Raw genomic sequence first — 21,087 nt, 5'->3', positions numbered from 1 at the left:
TTCCATACATAATAGGGGACTTTTGCATCTCCGATTCTCGTGCATACCGTGTCTCTTCTAGTTGTTGATCCTTAGTCGACGTAACCGACTGTACCGCACAGCACCTACAGTGAAAGTAGCAACCTTAAGTAGATACCCATAAGCGCCAACGGAGATGAAGGCTCCAACATCTAACCTCTCGTGCCAAACACTATCTCGACTCGAACTAATAACATAGGGTGGTATTAAGCACGTTTCGACATACTTCAGGATCGGCGTAAGCCTACCAGATAAAATTTACACAGCCACTTCAACTACCCGACGAGGTCAACATCTTCATCAATGACAATGGTCCTGACATGCGGTATCCTTCATCCCCGAATGTAGACTAGGCCCAAAGGACTCTAGCTTTCTGCTACGAAGTCTACCTACTCAGTTCAATCATCACTGTACAGTACCTGTGGTGTTATCCCGCACAGTACGAGAAATGCTGCAACAAGCAAACCAGCAAACTGAAACCCTCGAAAATCGACATCGTTAACACCAGTAAAGGCTCTCCATGTTATCAATCAATCAATCAATCACAACTTGCAAGAGAGTTGTGGTACGCCGTAAGGAAGAAAGAAGACAATTTTACGGAATAATTGCAGACTTTATTAACTAGGTTAGGTAGGTAGCTCGTCAAGGAATTCACCGTTTAACAGCAGATCCTACAAGGAAAGAGATATAAAACCCCCGCAGGCGAACAGCTACCGGACTACCACCGGCCAGGTTCATATCTTTCCTAACGACAACCTACCAGAGACAGTGTGTCCCAGGGCAGGTCTATATCTTGTCTTGTTAGTATAGAATCTCCATGGATCATATCATGTATGACACGATTCGGAACGGGACCTGGCTACTAACTCATACTTTCAAGGGAAAAGCAGCTACTGGATTTAAAGTTGGCTGGGGTGATGATTATTGATGACGGATAGCGAGGTCATAGTTTAGGTAGTATTCAACCGCCAACCTAACGCATGATGTAAACCCCGTCACGTTTGAAATCCCGCATTCTGCAGAGTATGTTACACTTCTTGGGACGGTCATGTCTGAAAGTATTGTACCCATGTCTCTTGGGATAATTTCCTACAGAGGTCCATTTACTTATCTACCTGGGTAGGTACCTCGTAGTAGGTGACGCTGCATGGGTCAGCGAGGTAGACGTAGACGAAGACTGAGCGGAGCAGCGTTGGTTAAACGCACCAGTTAAAAGACCGCCTACACCGTGCCTCGGTTTTAGTTAAGACTGCCCCCTAAATTTAGGCACCGTAATAGGGGGGACCACGTGGACGGGGGGGGAGGGGGCACTTGGAGATTCCTTGCTGCGTCACCAACATGCCGGGTGACGGGCGCGGGCTATGAGGTCACTGGAGGGATGAGGTCCGGGGATGTCTTGAAGAATAGAAAAAATTGAGAGATATCGATCAAAGATATCCTATCTAATAGAGCATTATATCCATACAAGGGACCGAGGTAAGGAGACCTGCCATCCCGCCGTCTGGAGGCTGGTGGATGCAACGGGGAAGCCCCTCCATAGATGTTGCAGCTCACGTGATATCATGTGACCTGTATGGAAGGATGCCCGGCCGAATGGTTATAGGCTAGGCCCAAGTAGGTTAGTGACACTTGCCCAGGTGCTTGTGGCCCTGTGCACTCGCAGGGTGGAAAGTGGAAACATGGGGGGTCCGAGTCCTTCTCCGTAGTTAGGGAAACCGGCATGAGGTCCATCGAATCTGCTTCCATTGCATGTACTCTGTGCTCACCGTCTTTCGCAGCCTTGCTTGATCTCTCTGGTTTTCTTTTGGGCTTGCCCTTTTAACGGAACATTATTTTTTACTCGTTCCATTTCATTTGGAACGTGTTTCGATTTTTTTTTCGGATCTTCAGACAGACGGTTGAAACCCAAGAATGTGTTCATACTTGGGGGTCTATGGAATAGGCTTTAGAGGCCATCGTAGATGCAGAATTATTAGTTCTCGGCAGTCAATCGCTGTTGCTAGTGCCCATAGATGAAATCGGGCCGTATCAGGCGTCCTAGGGCGACAGAGAAGAGGATACCAGCAGCCTCAATTGACCGGCCAGGCCCGCGAGGCGAACATTACTGTACGGTACATGCGGCTTCACGCGCTTGCCGTAGCAAGCTCCGGGCTACCTCCAAGGTAACAGACAGGTCTTATCATCTGGAAAAGCAGACCAAGAAAGAAAATGCGAGAGGACTCCGCAGTGTGTGTTGGGAGCATATTCGCAGCACTGTGTCTCTACCTAGGTACATGTACCTATGCCAGAGACGGCGTAGATCACCATGCCTGGTGGCGCGATAGCACGGCCGTTTTGAGCGGAAAAACATTCTTGAAAACAGGGACCTACGGGAATTCCGTTTCCAGAGTAGTGAATGCGAGAAGAAAAAAGTGAAAATCCCACCGTTGGTCTTGGAACAGGAAAAATAAGCGATGCCGATATGCCTTGGGTTCGCATGGACAATGGGTGAGGAATGAGGTGTGCCGCCCGCCGTAGAGGCTCCGGCAGTGGCAGCGTGCAAGGGACTGTCATAGTGGAGGACGGGATCGGCCCCCGTCAGCAGACGCATGACATACGGTGTAACTACGCAGGAGGAGAAAAGGAGCAGCGTGCGCAGAGTGTGTCATCGCCACCGGAGAGGATGTTCTATGTAGGTCGAAACTGGTATCTTTATACTATCTATATCCCACGGCGTACGCAGATATCTGCGGATGAGGTCAGACCGGGGCGCGTGTCTGGAGGAGTCTGGACCGCCTGACGCTACGTGCTGGACGTAGGCTCGGGCGGAGACGCTTTTTCTGGCCCTGGAGAGCAGATGGAAAGACTCGAGGCGTAGATCGACGGACTTTGGACTTGTGAGCAGGAACTGTGTGCTCTCGTCCTCGTAGCCGAACGGCGCTCTGCACGAGCGGCAACGCCCCAGCCCAGCCCATCGCATCCCATCCCCATCCCCATCTCTCCATCCCCATCGCGAGGCGCCTGTCGGACTTCGCCATTCCCGTCTCGATCCCCCCGGTTCCGCCTCTTCCATCCTGCATCCAGGTCTTTGTGTCTTTTCTTTCCTCTCCCCTCGAGCAGATGCTCTGTCCCTCCCCAGCCAATGGTGCCCCCGTCCGTCGTCTCTCCCCGCTGAAGGAAATGAGACACTGTGGCTCTGGTTGAATCCGCGCTGCTCCCCCCGACCGATCGCCTCACGAGTCGCCATCTCGACGACATCTCCACGCTTCGTCTGACCTGAGAGATCCCCTTTCCCCTTCTTCTCCTCGACTGTCATCGATGAACCTGCCTTGAACGAGCATCTCCCTCCCGTTTTGCTTCCCGGACTATCCTACTCTACCCTACCCGATCGAGTCGCCCAGAGCAACTGGCATCATCGTCATCACCAGCATCATCATCGACCGTTCGACCCTCTCGACGACATCGACCCTCCAGCAGCATCCGCCGCTCGTGCGACCGGCTGGATCTGGCCCGCCATGTCGACCCCTTCGACGGCCACGGCGGCGCACCCTTCGCATCACCAGCACTATGGATATTCACATCACCAGACGGCGTATCAGACCAACGGATCCTACCCGACCACCAGCTCCGCAGGAGCCTCGTCCCGCCTAGCCAACTCGTACGCATACTCAGCCAACACTCCCACTGCCACTGCCACCATCCCCTACCCTCAATCCTCCAAGGCTCCCCCTTCCTCTACGACCGCAGCCACCATGCCTACCTACCAGACCACCAACGGCTCGATACCATCCGGCCAGAGCGGCCGGAAGAAGAAGCCGGATTGGGGCGAATTCTACAAGAACGGGTTACCGAAGGAGGTCATTGTCATCGATGACACCCCTCCTCCAGACCAGAGAGCGACCGACTCTCAAACCCAGCCTTCCTCGTCCACCGTCACCGTCTCAAATGGTACGGCACTCAGTCAGCCCGCCGGAAAGAGGAGGCGGACGGGCATGGAGACTGCTTACGACCTGGGCTACTATGATCGCCCTTCCTACTCGATTATCCCACAACAGTACGGCGAGGACTCTTCGGGAGGGTCACTCTCGACCGACCGCACCACGTCGTTGCACACCACTGCACCGACGTCACTCGGGTCCCAAGGCAGTGCCGGTACCAGCAACGGTGCTTACTACGACGATGCCAACGTTGGCCAAAAGCGAAAGCGGGTGACCACTCGCAAGTCAGCTCGAGATGAGCAGAAACGTCGAGAACTCGAGACCGCTGGTGATGCTTTTCTCAGCTACATTCCCCCTCCCAAACCGCCAATCAAGGCTAAAGACGTGCATGTGCCAGTGATTCGCGATGTAAGTGATGCCCTTGAAAAATTTGGATCACATTCACTTTGCGATACTAATGCAGTATACAGTATTCATACTCAAAAAACCAGAAGGTCGATGACGATGATGGTCACTACATTGTGCAACCGGATACGGATTTGACGGATAGATGTAAGTTTCATCTCATGCCATTTCGTTCATCGCACGAGACCGCGTGTTGGACGTCGGATACTGACCGGTGACAGATTCAATTATCAAATTACTCGGCCAGGGGACCTTCGGAAAAGTTGTTGAAGCCTATGACAAACAGCGCAAGACCCGATGTGCTGTTAAGATCATCCGGTCAGTTCAGAAGTACCGGGATGCTTCGAGGATTGAGCTTCGAGTGTTGTCAACCCTGGCCTCAAACGACAAGACCAATCGCAACAAGTGCATCCATTTGCGAGATTGTTTCGATTTCCGCAATCATATCTGTATTGTCACTGATCTGCTGGGACAAAGTGTCTTCGACTTTTTGAAAGGCAACGGCTTCGTACCGTTTCCCAGCAGCCAGATCCAGAGCTTTGCAAGGCAGCTTTTTACGAGCGTTGCCTGTAAGTTTTACCCCTCTTCAGTGATTTCTGGTGATAAGTTTCGGTTCTGACTTCTTCTGCAGTCCTCCATGACCTTAACCTCATCCATACCGACTTGAAGCCCGAGAACATTCTCCTCGTGAACAATGCATATCAAACATTCACCTACAACCGAACCATCCCCTCGTCCTCCCACACAACCAACAGGAACGCACGTCAACGACGTGTACTGCTGGACAGTGAGATCCGGCTTATTGACTTCGGGTCTGCTACTTTCGATGATGAGTACCATTCTTCAGTTGTGTCTACGAGACACTACCGGGCCCCCGAGATTATTCTGAATCTCGGTTGGAGTTTCCCCTGCGATATCTGGAGTATTGGCTGCATCCTGGTGGAGTTCTATACAGGGGATGCTCTATTCCAGACCCATGACAACCTTGAACATCTTGCCATGATGGAGGCTGTGTGTGGTTCCAAAATTGACGCAAAGCTTGTCAAGCAAGTGCAGCAAGGACGGGGCAGCAATCAAAATCAGGCGGCTAAGTATGTTGCATCCTCAATTTCTAAACATGAACACCATACTGACCACGGCAGGTATTTCAACCGCAACAAACTTGATTATCCGAACGAGGAGACTACAAGGGCTTCGCGGAAATATGTCAAGGCTATGAAGCAGTTGACTGTAAGATCTCTTAACCCTTCTCTCTCTACTATCATGTCACTGACACAGACTCTAGGAGTTCATCCCCACCAACACGAGCTTCAACAGACAGTTCCTCGATCTGCTCCAGCGGATCTTTGTCTACGATCCAAAGAACCGCATCACTGCCAAGCAAGCTCTCAAGCACCCGTGGTTCAAGGAGACGATCATCGATGACGGCACAGAGGCCTACCGCATCGGCCAGCAGTTGCAACGCGGTGCACAGAGAGGCTAGAGCTTGGCCTAGCCTCCACATATCTCGTTACTGCCTATACTTTTAGGTGCATTCCTGTTACGTGTATTATGATCATCGAACCGTCTGATCACTCTGATCCAGTGATCTCTGGCTGGCCCGATGATAAGGCAGTGCTTTGTACGTTACAGCTATTGATAGACGGTTCTGGATACTGGGACTATCATTGCTCAGAGAGGATGGGTGTTGATACTGCTGATTACGACAATCGATGATTTACATGCGAGGTTAGTTGTGTTGCAGGGTGGTGAGGATGGTAAATGGGACAGTTTGGGAATATGGTCTGGCGTGTGAGGCATCTTGCTCGCATTATTGATGGGTGTATAACGGAACACGATGCTGCAAAACTGAAACAAGAAAAAGAAAAAAAAAACAAAAAGACCGCTCGAACCGAAGTGGCCTGGATTTAGGGATCTGTACGGACTCGTGTGTTTTTTACCATTTCTCAGCATTCTTGTTTTCTTCTACGGGCCTTTTTTATCTCTTATTTATCGGCTCCTGGTGATATGGCACGGCTTTACATTCTTGCATAGTACTTGCTCTAGCTTTCGACCTTGCAGTGATGCTACTCTCTTGACGTTCCGGGATGTCGTGAGTGAAGTAGTTAGTTAATGTCTTCGACTTATCTGCCAACCTGTGCATACTCAGGTGGTCTTTCTCTGAATTTGAAACTCGCCGGACGGCTGAAATTTTCCTTGAGTATGATTGTACATATATTATATTACTTCTACAAAAAAGAAATGAAGAAATGCGAGAGTAATGTCCAAGTCTACTGTACTGTACCCGTGCTGGCCTCCTCGCATCCATTCCACCGAGAGAGGGCATAAAATCGACTCAAAGCTATGCTCATTACACCCCAAACTTCCAGAAGAGCTTGGCATTCCACAGGCAATCAATTCCCGAGCCGTCCTGCGTAAGCCTACTAGGTACATTATTTAACAGTGATTTACTCGTCGTGCGTCGACGGTGTGTGCTTGGCGCGGGAGGGAGATTTCGCTGACGTCAGGGCCGAACATCCCATCCCGTCTGGAGATCCATTGCGCTAGTAGCATTGAAACTGTGGGTTCTTACAACAAAGATAAGTCGATTTCATTGTTGATGAAGTCCCAGATCGCAGGAGAGAGCATTTTTTTCAATTCGTGATCAACCCAGCGTGCCGAAATTGGGGGGGTCATCTCATACCTTTGCCTGTCACTTTTTTTATTTCAGGGTACATCCAATCTTTCAATTGGTTCATTTGTACTTCATATAACCATACAAACCTCGAGACCTCTCTCCGATCAAGGTACCCTCGACTCCCCCTGTATCTACCTAATCTTCTGCCTGTTTTCATCCTGCCACACACACCCACGCACACGAACATCCACCTCAAAAAAACATGGTCGTCATCCACATCTCCACCACCGCCCCCGTCAACCCGCCCTCCGCGACGCCGGTCCTCACGCACGACGAGCTCTGGGCAGCTCTGGTCGCCAAGGCACGACACCCGGAGGACTTTGTCCCCGTGATCGAGAAATCGCGGATCATACGGGAAGACGAGACGGGGCTGACGAGGGGTGTGCTGTTCAAGGGGGATATGGGGAAAGAGATGGGCGGGGAGGTCGAGGAGGTGGTTAGGTATGTTGGGAGGATGAAGGTCTGTCTCTACTCAATCCACTCCAAGTTTCATCATGTCATGTCACGACACGAACAATTGACTGACACTCTTCGTTTACTCCAGATCGACTTCTCCGTCCCCGCGACAGGCCAATTCGTCTCGAACATCATCTCCCACTCCGCCACGGCCGCAGGACCCGGGGACATGTTCCTCACGTTCACGTTTGAGTTTCCGCACCCGGACGTTGCGGAGGGGAGTCAGGAGGCGAGGACGCTGGAGGAGAAGTACCGCGCGATGAGTAGGCAGGTTGTGCCGCATACAGTGGATGTCGCGAGGAGGCTGAAGGGGAAGGGGAGGTTGGTGGTGTAAAAACAGGTAGCTACCTAATTTATGCATGCATGCATGCATATGTGCCAGGTGGTTATTGCAAAAGCGGAGGATGGACTGGTTGATCGAAAAGAAAGGAAGAAGAGAAGGTCCCTGTTTTAATTGGGTGAGAGGGAGCAGGATTTTCAGCATTGCGGGTTGTACGCGGCTGCTGATTTGATTTCTCTAATAATATGAGCGGATACCCTCTGGCGACTTGCCTCCACTCGAAAATGCTCTTTTTGCCCTTGGATGAGTGAGGAACCTACGTCGTTTGATTGCATCGACAAAATATAGCATGTATAGCACAATGGACCGGATTTCCCGGTTATCATTCCCAATGGGCTTCGTTCTTCCCTGGGGATGTTCCGATACGATACCAGCTTCGGCGCTTGTAAATCCTATTCCTTGCTTCTTTGGTTTATGCATGATGATGCTTATGCATATAATTACAAATCCCTTAGCTTTCATTCTCGCGCATTGACCTCTCATGGTTTCACATATTCAACAGTTAGGCATTGGACAAGCCTACATTTCAACAGGCACAGACCTTGACCCAATCCCATAAGCCTCGCAACTAAGTATGCACTAATGCAGTGGCCAGACAAGAGCCGCGGGTATCGGGATTGAATCAGGGGCCATCTCCAATTATCTCCAACTTCCCCGTTGCGGAGCCCCGCATCACCCCCGCAATTTCAGCATCGAGCTGCACTTTTTGAAGTTCACAATTGATAAAGAAGGGTGCAAGCTAGAACGAGTAATTTGTTGGCGTCTGAGTACCCCAGTGGCCTAGTTTGACGGACTAATTCGTATCTAACAATTGTCACGAAGGATCACTGTGCGTTGGTGGGTGGACGCGTCCACTAGAACATACATCGAGACCTGCAAGTATCAGATATATCTATTCTGAACAACACCACAACATGGCTATTGATAGACCATCGACGTTTGAAGTGCGGGAACTCACCATATCCCGCTACCACGAAGACCTGAAATCCGGGCAGACAACATGCACCGAAGTCACGGCTGCCTATCTATCACGGATATCAAGATACAACCCCGTCCTGAAGGCCCTCATCACCATCAATTCTCATGCGCTGGACATTGCCCAAGAGAAGGACTTCGAAACCGCTGAAATACTCCGCAATGGAGGAAAACTCCCACCCCTCCACGGCGTTCCCATCATCCTCAAAGACACCTACAGCACAGCCGACATGCCCACAACCGCAGGCTGCCTCGCCCTGAAAACCCTCACCACAACCACCGACGCCTTCGTGGTACGCAAACTCCGCGCCGCGGGCGCCATCATCCTCGCCAAAGCCAACCTGCACGAACTCTCCATGCAGGGGATCACCATCTCCTCGCTCGGCGGACAGACCCTCAACCCGTACGACCTCACCCGCACGCCCGGAGGGTCGTCGGGCGGAAACGCCGCGGCGCTCGCGGCAAACCTGTGTCTGGCGGGATGTGGAGGGGACACGATGAACTCGTTGCGCTCGCCAGCCAGCGCGTGTAGTATTGTCGGATTTCGGCCGACGAGGGGACAGGTGTCGAGGAGTGGGACGTTGGGGGTATCGGAGACGCAGGATGCGATTGGGCCGATGGCAAGGACAGTACGGGATGTGAGGGTTCTGTTCGAGGTGATGAAGGGGGAGGATCCTGAGGATCCAGCTACTATCAACCCTGAAAGATTGTCCGTTGGAGAAGAGAAGTCACCTACTACTACTACATCTGAAAGAAACCGCCCATTCAGAATCGGAATCCTAGACACCTACTTCGACTACGACAACGAAACCAAAAACCCAGAAACATCAACAGTCAACAACCTCATCCTCTCCGCATTAAACATATCCCAATCCTCCTTTGCAACCCTAATCCACATCTCCCTCCCCCCATCCTGCTCAATCGAAACCCTCCTCACAACCGCAGACGTCCAATCGCACGAATTCCGCACCACAATCAACACCTTCCTCCAATCCAACTTCATCAAATCCAGCCCGCACCGAACCCTCTCCTCCCTCGCGCAAAGCGGACACTTCAACCGCGGGGCACTCTCGTCCGTCTTCTTCGACGCGTTACAGCCCGAAGAAGTCTTCGGGACTTCGACGGCGGAATATAAAGCGCGGCTCGAGCGGATAGCGAAGGTTAAGCAGACTGTGAGCGGGGTGTTTGAGGAATATGAGCTTGATGCGGTGGCGTATCCGCATCAGAGACATTATGTCGTGAAGGTTGGGGAGAGGAGGCAGCCAGGACGGAATGGGATTTTGGCCGCGTCAACGGGGAGGCCGGCGGTTTGTGTTCCTGGTATGTTGTTTATTCAATTCTTATCCTCTGTGATATTGCCATATATATATATATGTATATATACATGGCGTAGTGTAGAAGGTGGAGATCTGACATGAGAATCTACAGCTGGATTCAGTCCCCCAACGGAATCAGCGCCTCTGGGCGTGCCTATGGGATTGGAGTTGATGGGTAAGCCGTGGAGGGACCTTGAGCTGCTCGATATCGCGGAGAGGTTTGAAGCGGTTTTGCAGGCGAGGAGGGAGCCGAGGCTCGATGAGGGAAGGGAGTTGAAGCCTTAAGAAAGAAAGAAAGAAAGAGTATGGATTGGCTGGTAGTTTTTTTTCCCGCTTTGGACATGAATAAGATATATACATGCATATACACAATGAACTTATGATAACAACACGGGCGGACAAGGTTCTGTCTGTCTATCAGGTATCTATCCATTGGAATCATTATCTATCGGGCAAAACAAACAAGGAAAAAACAAATATCTACAACTGGCCAAAAAGAAATCCCCTGTAGTAAAAAGCCCGAACTTTTTCTGACTTTTCCTTTCCAGAGACAGCAACTCCAAAAAGATAAACTCAAAAAAAATGATAGTGATACCAATGTCTTCCTGTGGAATTGGAACCTCCGACGGGATTGCTGCCGTTCATACTTGCGTAGGCCAGTAGAGCATGCCCAAAGCAATGTCGTACATCGGATACATAGTTGCTATGCATACCGTTCTGCATATAAAGCATGCGTGATGGTCCACGCAGCAGAATATTGTCTCTCTGGAGCAAGCAAGTACGGGTGTTTCGCGGCTTCCCGTTGCAATCCCCAGAACGGGGAGGTCTTCACGACATGGTCAAGTCTCACAGCATGTCCATTGCAAGACGCACCATAGGAGTGCCTCACTTATGGACAACAACTTAAGAGTTGACTGGAAAGAGGTCAAAGACTCTCACATTCCGCGGTTGAACTCGACCTTGCCATCCTGGCCGCCCCGACCCCAGAACTCGGGCTCCAAACTGTCCGCACTGATCGTCTCACGCTGCGGGAACGCTCCCAGCGCCAAGGGCAGCGCGAACAGCGAAGTCGTCAGGATCAGACCGAGGTTGACCGGGAGGACAAGACGCGGACGGGTCTTGAGCCAGTGCATCTTCTCCAGCCGGACGAGGATCAGCGGCGGCAGGACCATGATGGGGGTGGCGTTCAGCACGCGACTGATGGCCGTCTCGCCGACGGCCAGGGTGGCGGCCTTCTTGCTCTTGCCCAGACTCTCGACGGGCTCGCCCGTGATCTCGCGCTTCTTCTTCTCCTCCTCCGACAGGACCGGGTAGACGTCGATGCCCTGGCGGATCTCCTCGCCGCGCATGAGGAAGACGTTGAGGGCGCTGGCGCTCGAGACGGCGGCGAAGGGGACCAGACGGCTGAGGATGAGTCTGGTGTTGGGGGTGATGTTCTTGAGGCGCGGGACGAGGGCGTTGAGACCCAGGGCGACGGAGCACGAGGCGGACACGGCCATGCAGTAGGACTTTGCCATGGAGGAGAGGGAGAGCGGGGTGGACTTGTTGGCGTTGGCGCTGTTGATGGCGACGTTGAGCGACTGGTTCGCGATCTGCCAGAGGAGGGTGCCGGTCGTCTAGTGCAGTTAGACCTTGATCTGACTGTATTATGTTGCCATTGTAGATATCCGTACCTTAAGCCCCGGCGTGAGCATACCGGCGGTCACGACCAAGTTGGAGAGGACAAAGCACGACATGCGGAAGGGGAGGAAGACTGGTTCGCCGGTGTCTGCAAGTCGTCAACATAAAGATCTTGTTGACAGTGGCAGACAAAAAGAGAACAGCATACCAGGATGCAGCGTCGAGTCCACCACCTTCTTCGCATGCCACAGCTCCGGCGTCATGGACTGGATCTGGCCCTGCTTGTAGGCGGAGACGAGGCGTTTCGCGTTCTCAAGACCGGAACTGGAGACGAACAACATCCTGCGCAGAGGTCGATTAGCGACGCATGGCCTGAAAACTTTGGAATTAAGATCTAAAAATCCAAACGACACTAATGACGCTGGAATAATCCTCATCAGAGCTGCGAAATGCAGAGCATAAAAGGCACCCATATCCGTCGGGCATCAATCGCACCGACCACAAAGCGAAAAGGTAGCACAAAAAAATGATCTTTGAATTGCAAACCCATCTTCACCCAATGCCTATAACCACAAAGAAATATATTCTTTCTAATTGGACTCTTTCTCACCTCGGATCTGATATCTCAGCAGACTGCCTCACACGACCCCAGTAGGTGTTGAGGTCGTATCGCGAAGCGGGCAACTCCCGACTACCGGGGAGAGAGGCCGACATGATGAATTAACGGACGACTGTAGAGAAAAAAAAAAGATCAAGCGATCTGGCTGGACGACAACAAGTAGAAAGAACTGACAGACAAAAAGAAGGACAAGAGCAGGGCAGAGAGAAATGAATGCGGGGCTTTCTCTCAGTCAAGGGAGTCACCGCGGCGCTATCCAAAAAATCCGCTTCGGTATCGGAGGCGGTGAGGGGCCGTCGCTGATAAGAGATCTCGGCAAATACAGACACACTGTACAGAGCCCATCTTGCATAACTTGCTATCGCTATGAGTCAGAAGATGGCGGATCCGTGGAATTGATCGATCATAAACTACGGCTTCCTTGTGGAGAATTATGATAAAGATCGCCAGTGCCTATACTTCCATCAGGTTCAAAATTTGAGGAATATAGATACGCATCCACGTTCGCCAGGACCAATCAGAGCATCCCTGTTCCTGTGCTATTTCTCTCGTTCACCGCCTTTGGATATTCTGCCGGGTATCATGGAGCACGCCTCCAACAATCTCCTGGGATAAGAAAAGATTCCCTAGTGACTCCTCGACAAGTAAGATTAAGGCGTCAATGGGCGCTATAGTTCTAGTTCTACAATCCATTCTCACATTTTCAGGGTTCCTTTATACGCATTGTCAAAGTAACTGAGCGCCGCTTAAGACAGAAGGACTTGAACTTATCTAAGGGTATATTTCTAGCCGTAAGATTAAATAAATAGGGTTCTTTATGTATGATGTATCTGCTAAGCTGACAATCATAGGGGCTATGCATGGGTTATAAGACAAACAGGGGAGGAAAAAACAATAGGGGGTATTATCCGCATCGACCGCCACACTCCGTTTCGAGTCCTTCGCTGCCGTAAACGTCTTTCAATCCATGCTCTTCTCTGCCATGTTGGTGAATCTACATTGAACTTCTCCGTAAAACTCTCGGGAAGTAGATACAGTACATACTAAAATACTTGGTATCACGTATAGGAGAGACTCCAAGGGGGGTATGAAAAAGGAAAAGTAGTGGTTACAGTCGCTGTCTGATAGACATAGACATGAACAAGGAAATATGACGCGAAGGATCGCTGTCAAAAAAAATAACACTCTCGGGTATCGTGGAGTACGAGTGGTACGAAAAAGAAAAGGAAAGAGATTTCCTACTCCCTCGTATGTCGTCGGATCGTCGTTAAACTCAAACCGGGACTTGCGAGACACGTCCGGAAGTCGAGGAGTAGCCAGAAGTGATGATGTTGTGGTCAATGGGTTGTATGAGGTCATATGTGCTATGTTCAACGGAGACCGTACAGGTTCATGCTCATGACGGAGACTAGAGACAAATGGAAGATAGGTGGCCTTGGTTTCAACGAGTTCGGAAGGATTTGTGTGCCAACGGGGATGAGGGCGCATGGCCCGCTCCAGCTAAAGGATCCCGGATTCGGCCTCCTCTCATGGGAGTCTGTGTACAAAAGACGCAGACGTAAACAGGCGGGAGGTTTGCTCGCTCTAGACCGACACACTTGGTATGCAACCAGTGGTGACAAGATTCGCTTGTAGCACGTCAGTATGAGAAATGGCGGGCAAAGAGTTAGAAGCCTAACTTACCATTGAATCATGAGATGGCCACCGTTGTCCATTGAATTACAGATACACCTGGTGCTATTGCTCGGGTTGCTCTGTCGGTCTGTGCTGGGTGTCGCGAGATCGGGGTCGGTGAGAGTCGTTGGGGAGGTGTTAGGAGCCCCGGAGGGGAAATCATATCGGTTTCCATAGCGTGGAGGGGAGGAACGTAGATTGTTGAAGGAATGGTGAGACCGTGTTGGCCTAGCTCCGTATCCTGGAGGGTGTCTTAGGCTTTTGCTTCTTCCTATCAAAAGTTTCCTCAGAGCATGCTGCGCGTCACCAGACTCCTCATCAGGGTCTGGAAGAGTCTCCGATGCAGAGCTAGAAGTGCCATGTGTGAAGTTGGGATTGACGGGCACTGATGGTCTCCGTGGAGTCTTGCTCCACTCTTCCTGCGCGGGTCTCTGGGATCGTCTCACATTGCCCCGAGAAGAACCAGCCCAAGGAGACTGGCGCCCGGAGACCGATGATGCCATGGTTGATGAATAGGACGAGCTTTTCGAGTGTGGTCTGGAGGATGTGTCGGCTTGGCTAAGTTTAGGCCTATGTGATGTAGGATCAGGAAAGGCAAATGAAGGATTGTGGCTGCGAGCGATAGGATAGTCCGAATATTCAGTGGAGTCAGTCTCGCTTTCCGTAGCGGAACCATCAAGGTCCATCCCTGTTATAGGGTCTGTTAAGTCGGTGTGTGAGTCGGTAAATTGCACCTCGGTCTTTGCTCTTCCGTCTTTGCCAATCTTAAGGACAAGAGACTGTGAGCGCGTTGGCAAACCGGGAGTATTTGCACGGGGAAGATGATTGCGCTGGGACTTGACAGGTGATTTACGACCCTTTGAGGGTGACTTCCTGATGCCGCTGGTAGAGGCGAGCATCCCGGAGTTTTGCTGACGGCCATGGACCGCGCTGTGAGTTAAGCTCCTTGTAAGCCCTGGCCTGATCCCTCGAGGTGTCCAGTCATCATCGTTGTCATCCTCGTCGAATGAGAATGAACCGGACATCTGTCTGGCTTTGTTCCTGGCACGCCGTAGCTCCTCTCTTTTCGACTCTTCAGTCTGATAATGATAAGGTTGTCGGACTTCTCGCTGAGCATGTCTCGTCCCTGATCTTGACTGAGGAGGGCCAAACCGTCGTGCGGGAGAGCTTAAGAACATGGCAGGGTCCTCAGCCTTCGTCACAGAGATACGGGAAGTTGAGAACGGTGCAGGGAACAACGCGGCGTCTGCAGGACCTGTTGACCCAATACCAAGGCTATTATCACCAAAATCCGGCAAGTCCATTGAGCCTTGCATGATGGGGAGCTGCGGTATACTAAGATCCTGACCACCAGAAGTAGAATTGAACGCTACTCTTGCGTTGGAACCAAATGGATCAGCACTAGTCTGCGGTGCAGCAATGTTGTCACCATGCTGCTCAGTATCCTGATCCCAGAACAACTTTTGTTGAGGAAAAAAAAGGGATGAAGAAGGATCCATGGAAGAGAACTGAAATAGGTCCGGCGAAGCTTGCAGGTCTGGGAACAGTTGAGGCGACGCTCCCACTAAACGGCTCGGTGTCTCGAGATGAGTTCCGCCAATGCTGATTGTAGACAGTCTTCTTGAGCTCTCCGCGAGAGACTGGGCAGTTCCACTATTCTCCGCAGCCTTCCTCCTTGAAGTGCTCGTTGGCGGAGGGGTCTGTATCGAAGCCGCCGACTTCGCAGATTCAACAGTTCCCGGCCCGTCTTCTCCATAACTTGTATTCTGCTTCGACTGGCGCACCCGTTTTGCAGTGTCCGTTTCGTCGGAGGCCTTGGAAGTATTCGGATGATTCGGTGATATGTGCTGACCCAAAGAAGCCCTCCGTTCCGACAGACTGTTCTGACCTTTCAATTGGTTCGAAGGTGTGCTCAATCCAAATCTCTGAGGTGTTCTGAGGAACTCGGGGCTCGAAGCGTAAGGATCTGAAGTATCCCAAGTGACTCGGGGATCGTAGAAACTGGATTCGAGTTTGGGTGTCTGAAAAGCGGAGTCTCCGAAGGCTGCGGAGGACGTCGGCGTTCTCGTCGGAGTCTGCGGTTCGCCATTTGGATAGCTGAAGCTGAACATATCCACGGGCTCCGTTAGCATCATCTCCACTGAATTTTGAAGCGGAGAAAGGTGTAGAGCGAACGATGGCAAGAGTAGCTGGCCGCCATGCAGCAACAATTACAAGAACCCCGCCTGAGGGAAGGGGGAAGGTGGCCCAAGGCCATTGGAGTACATAGCAGTCACATACCTATGGACCGGGCGATCCCAATTCATGACAGCGGAGTTATCCTAGCAACCATGCAACTCGAGCAGCCAAGCAACCTTGCGGTACGCCGTCGAGAGGCTTGGAAGGAGTCAGGAATGTTCGATGGGGGAGCGATATGTATCTCGTGCCGGTGATGTGCGACGCAGGAGGAGCATTGAAGCCAAGCAGGCAACAGGGCCCGTCGAGAACCCCAAGGGATAAAGTCGAACAGTCCGGCCAGCTCTAGTGCATGTTCTCCCGAATGTGATCGCCGGGATGAGTTCGAGAATGAGAGAGGGTTTCGAGGCGGACGATGTCCTTTACAGGGAGAGTTCGCGATGGAAGGGGAAGAATGCTAGTGTCGCCTGCTTTCCTGCCGAGATGTTCACAAGGCTGCGAACATGATGCTGCTGTTGCTACTGACAGGAAACGGTCGTCCACGAGGCTGCTGCTAGGTTGGTGTGTTTTCTTTTTCCTCTCTTTGTTTCCTAGTGATGGTCGATTATGTGTTTTTCTGCTCTTTTTCCTCCGCAGATCCACCGTCGAGACTCTCCTGAGTATGGTATACGGAGCTGTCTTGTCAGACCCAGCCAGATTCCTCCACTCCCACTGGGCTGGGCGGGCTCCAGTCCACTTAAAGACCGTCTGCAAGATGTTACCGCCAGTGCTCTGCCCCGGCGGGGACGGCGAAGGCGAGGCTCGGTCCTCCTGCGGCGACACGATTGGCAGAGCGTGCTGCTGCGGGCTGTCTACGCGGACCTGAGCCCGACGGCGAGGCGACAAGTTGAGGTGAGCCCACCGTGCCTACGAGCGGTGATACTGGTGTTGTGCGGCTTAAAAGTTGACTATTATTTTCTTATTCAGATCTTGCCCCCCGCCCAGGACCACGAACTCTGACGAGAGACCAGGGACAGCGCCAAGGCAGGAGACTCTGCCCCGGGAACTGCGAGAATGATAACGGCCCTTTCTGTTTATAGAACATCTCACCTCGAGCTACAACCGACGGGCTCCAGACACAGCACCCCTTGAAGGGCATCTATAACAGCGCAGGACGCAGGGCGCATCCGTGGTTCCAGCCCCGACAGACAGGCTGCACGTCTCCAACGAACTGCCTGCGCAGCTGCAATTTCCGTGGATCGTCCTCTCCGACCTACGGGTCGATTGGGCTGAAACAGCCCTGAGCACCTGCATTGGCTTCCACTAGAGAGGCACAACAGAATCGCCTGTGGCTGGTCACCGCCGCTGTTGCCCAAGGAGAGCATCCAACGGGAACACGGCTAGGCCAGTTGCTTACTGCGGTATGACGCTGTAGTCCTGAACATCGGGCTCCTCGGTCATGGCTCTTGAGCGGCAGTAGAAGCTACAAAGAACAAAAGTATCTCCATAGAAAGCTTCCCAACGCCGCGGATCGTCGGAAGATCTGGCTTTTATGTTGGCTTGTGGGGGCTAATGACTAAGATCTGCCCACCGCCCAATTCCGCGGTCGGCTTCGGCTCAAAAAAAAGATTTTGATGAAGCGCGGTGCGTCTCAACAATATCCGTGGTTTCTCAGCCTTGGTTTTGCGCAGGAGTTCCCCGGAACATATTGGGAGTTGATACAATGCCGTGCTGGCATAATTGATCACTCCTGAACGACGGTGCTCGACGTATTCTGGTGGGGAGAGGCCTCCAATTCGCCAAAATTTTCCGACCGTTTATTCGCGAGGTCTGAGACTGATGGCAAATGATGCGTGATGCTCCCGAGTACTTGTTACTGAAGTGACCATCCCTTGTCGCCCTGTTCTTTTGACTGGACAGCACGACCGGGACCTGCGTCCGGAGTTCTAGGCATAGATTTACCGACCGGACCGCCTATCCCTGACATACCCGGAGGCATTGATCGAGCTCTGGACCGAGCACATGGCACATGCCAACTCATCGTGACTGCTCGAAGAGGACATGCAAGCCGAACAACACGCTTGGCACTCGATGAATTCTCTATCGATTCAAGGCTTTCAAACAACGAATCTTGCTCCAATGCTTCCTCTAGACTCATGCAAGGGAAACAAATAACCGCATGTGCTCCATCCTATACTCCACACTATTATTTCTTAGCTTTTGAACCGCGAGCCTGCCCTGACTGTCCTGTATGGATGAACTACTACAACAGTCATCACTAGGGCAAAAGGGGTGTCTCCTGCTACCAGCCCTGCAAGACTGCAACTAACTGCCGTCCGCAAGCACTGACTATACTCTAAAACCAGATCTTTCCCGGGCCTAACAAGTCCAGCCTGTCCAGCTCCCGTGTTTAAGCTTCGTGGCATTCGCAATGTGCCCCACACCCCGCACTTGGGATAATTCTTAGGGGTAGAGCGGCCAGGCAGACAAGGACAGACGGAAGACTGGGACCGGAAGTAATTATGTATAAAAGCTGTGTACCTCGGTATACAAGCTAAATCAGAAGTTGGGGGGCAAAGTACAAGGCTATGTGATTCCATTCAACGCGCTGCCGTACTGTTGCTGCGCCATCTTGTCAACGTACCCCTAGGCCGCTTGAACTGGATAACGCTCTCAACAGCCTTCGAGACTTCGAGCCGGAATTTGAAATCCCGTCAAAGGAGCCTAGACGCAATAATGGGATGATATTCCGACGGTTCGGAACCAAATCTAAGCTGTCACAGCAAGGGATGTTCCATGTCACATCGGCTCAGATGATTATTTCTGGAAACAAAGGGGCCACATAAGCCAAATCCGTAGTAAAAAAAAAATGAGACCTGGCCGCTGAACTAGCAGCAAAGAAGGGATAGATGCACAAAGTATTCTTTATTCTTCCAAATGAATAAACACAGGGTACCAACATTGATGACCCCGACCAAGCTGCGCAGCAAAGCCACAGAGACCGACACCGGGAAGGGACAACCACGTCCATTGGCTGACTGCGCCACTGTTCCTGGATCAGCCACAGAGCCTCCCGACGCGTCGCCAATCACGCATATTGTCATTCTTGACTTGATCAAGGAGTCTTCCATAGACTTGCTCATCAACACAATATACAGCATGAGTTCATTATTATGAATCCTTTTTTGTTGTGTTTGCACACAAGACCACGTTAGATAATCCGTCTTTGGGGCTCTCCAAGTTTCCTCTAGTGGGATTAACACAATGCATACATCAAAAGGAAAGCTCGATTCTGAATGAATAACCCATGCTCAGAAAACGATACTGCAGTTTTTTAACAGCTCCGGAAAGGCTGTAACATTTCTTACATTTTTATACTTTTTCTTTTTCATCTTTTCTCTGATGAGCAAGAAGGACTTTTATCCAATCCGTACGACGTCATGACAGCATCAAAAAGGCACAGCGCCAGAAAAGGGCGACAACACACCAAGTCCCTTCTTGCGCGGAGAAAGAAATCCACAAGAAGACCAACAAAGCAGAAGCCCAAGCAGAAGCCTACACATGGGCCAACCAAGAGGAGAATTCTCGAGCAGCCCCTGGAGGATGACGATAATGGCTTGTATATTGTCATCAGTGACAGTGATGATAGCACCGAAGATGCTATGGATTACATTATGGATAAGAAACGCGGTGGGCAGGAGCCAGCGAAGCAGATTCCTACTAAGCAGAACGAGGTCCCTGTCTCGACGGAGCCGCTCGAGAAGGTACGTGTTTGAAGCTGATGATGAGTTCCTGTGTTATCAATGATATCGTTTGCTTTCCGTGTCCTTGGCAAGGTCACATTTAACGTAGAGTCCGTATTCACGAAAAAGGACAGGAGGCTAATCAGACAAATGTAGAACTGTCTTCAAAGACATCCAGTTCCAGAGGGCTATGTCTTCGTTCCCAAAGGGGACGTGTACATCACACGCCACTGTCGAAGTCAGACAAAGGAATCGGGACGTACCGTCTACGTAGTCTACGTTAGTAACCCTTCTTTCTCGCACTTTCTTTGACCCTCTTCTTTGCACAAGTTATTTATTGATCATAAAACTAGGACAACGAAGGCAAACGCACCCGCGGCCTCCGCGTCCCGCAGGACATCTACAACGCCGTCCTCCGCAGCGCAGCAGAGACAGCCAGTGCACGCGCGGATGCCGTCAGGCAGCGCGACGAGAAGGACACTAAACAAGCGCGGGAGCTCCTGCGGGCCCAATTCCCTGCCATGCCAGCGGCCTCCCTGGAGACGGTCGTGAACCACGCGTTTCTGAAGGGATCCGGCCGTGTTGGGCGCACATCGAAGAGGACTGACGAGCGCAAGGCCGAGCTGGCGGTGGAGGCGCATATCCGGCACACGCATACTCCGTACGAGGAGCTTCTTGATGCGGGAATGGATAGGGAAGAGGCGAGGGAGCTCGTCTGGGATACCATCCAGCAGATCAAGGCCGAGTGGGGTTGGAAAGAGCCAAGACAGAGCGGAAGTCCTCCTTTGAAGAAGCTAAGCGCGGAGACGGCTTCTGGATCCAGAATCGCGAAGAAAGTGAGGAAGAAGTGAACAGGGTTGGCCGCATCATTTTGGGAACCCTTTAAGAACAGAAGTCTGCCAGGGCTAGTTGACAGCCGAGTTTGTTGGCACGCCTCTATAAAGAGAGGCTATGATATTCTCACACGAAATCGAGATAGATGCAAGTGGTGACAACTGTATAGGCCGTCTGCCTGTTTACCTGAATGGGCAAGTGTCACCCAAGCTCACTGATCGAGGAATCAGTCCACCGACAGCATTGTCCGCATCTCTGTCAGAACCAAAAGACAGAGTTTTCGATGTTCTGATTCAAGGAGACGCATTCGAAGAATATCGCATACATCTTCAGCTCCTG

The 21,087-nt window shown here is 51.6% G+C and overlaps 6 protein-coding genes across 6 annotated transcripts; 4 read left to right on the top strand and 2 right to left on the bottom strand.

The window, feature by feature from the left end:
* Positions 1 to 3,512: 3,512 nt before the first annotated feature.
* On the top strand, positions 3,513 to 5,823 carry VTN00DRAFT_9548 (uncharacterized protein; the record flags this gene model as incomplete). The annotated part of the gene is made up of 6 exons (XM_069436520.1): positions 3,513 to 4,343; positions 4,406 to 4,487; positions 4,562 to 4,909; positions 4,972 to 5,431; positions 5,483 to 5,570; positions 5,626 to 5,823. The coding sequence occupies 6 exons, from the start codon at positions 3,513 to 3,515 to the stop codon at positions 5,821 to 5,823; spliced, it is 2,007 nt and encodes a 668-aa protein (XP_069285133.1).
* A 1,396-nt stretch (positions 5,824 to 7,219) lies between these two features.
* VTN00DRAFT_9547 (uncharacterized protein) lies at positions 7,220 to 7,807 on the top strand (the record flags this gene model as incomplete). Its single annotated transcript, XM_069436519.1, has 2 exons — positions 7,220 to 7,477; positions 7,562 to 7,807. 2 exons carry the CDS (start codon positions 7,220 to 7,222, stop codon positions 7,805 to 7,807), a joined length of 504 nt encoding a protein of 167 aa, XP_069285132.1.
* A 920-nt stretch (positions 7,808 to 8,727) lies between these two features.
* On the top strand, positions 8,728 to 10,389 carry VTN00DRAFT_9546 (uncharacterized protein; the record flags this gene model as incomplete). Its single annotated transcript, XM_069436518.1, has 2 exons — positions 8,728 to 10,108; positions 10,217 to 10,389. 2 exons carry the CDS (start codon positions 8,728 to 8,730, stop codon positions 10,387 to 10,389), a joined length of 1,554 nt encoding a protein of 517 aa, XP_069285131.1.
* A 650-nt stretch (positions 10,390 to 11,039) lies between these two features.
* Positions 11,040 to 12,438, bottom strand: VTN00DRAFT_9545 (uncharacterized protein; the record flags this gene model as incomplete). The annotated part of the gene is made up of 4 exons (XM_069436517.1): positions 11,040 to 11,720; positions 11,778 to 11,872; positions 11,933 to 12,066; positions 12,335 to 12,438. The coding sequence occupies 4 exons, from the start codon at positions 12,436 to 12,438 to the stop codon at positions 11,040 to 11,042; spliced, it is 1,014 nt and encodes a 337-aa protein (XP_069285130.1).
* A 1,346-nt stretch (positions 12,439 to 13,784) lies between these two features.
* Positions 13,785 to 16,323, bottom strand: VTN00DRAFT_9544 (uncharacterized protein; the record flags this gene model as incomplete). The annotated part of the gene is made up of 3 exons (XM_069436516.1): positions 13,785 to 13,971; positions 14,027 to 16,120; positions 16,298 to 16,323. The coding sequence occupies 3 exons, from the start codon at positions 16,321 to 16,323 to the stop codon at positions 13,785 to 13,787; spliced, it is 2,307 nt and encodes a 768-aa protein (XP_069285129.1).
* Positions 16,324 to 19,611: 3,288 nt separating this feature from the next.
* VTN00DRAFT_9543 (uncharacterized protein) lies at positions 19,612 to 20,765 on the top strand (the record flags this gene model as incomplete). Its single annotated transcript, XM_069436515.1, has 3 exons — positions 19,612 to 19,935; positions 20,071 to 20,193; positions 20,268 to 20,765. 3 exons carry the CDS (start codon positions 19,612 to 19,614, stop codon positions 20,763 to 20,765), a joined length of 945 nt encoding a protein of 314 aa, XP_069285128.1.
* Between the last annotated feature and the right edge of the window lie 322 nt (positions 20,766 to 21,087).

This window comes from Thermoascus crustaceus (assembly GCF_041956765.1).
Source record: "Thermoascus crustaceus strain CBS 181.67 unplaced genomic scaffold VTN00scaffold_7, whole genome shotgun sequence".
Taxonomy (NCBI): Eukaryota; Fungi; Ascomycota; class Eurotiomycetes; order Eurotiales; family Thermoascaceae; genus Thermoascus; species Thermoascus crustaceus.
Note: the sequence above shows the minus strand (reverse complement) of the source record. Positions and strands in the feature narration are given on the sequence as shown.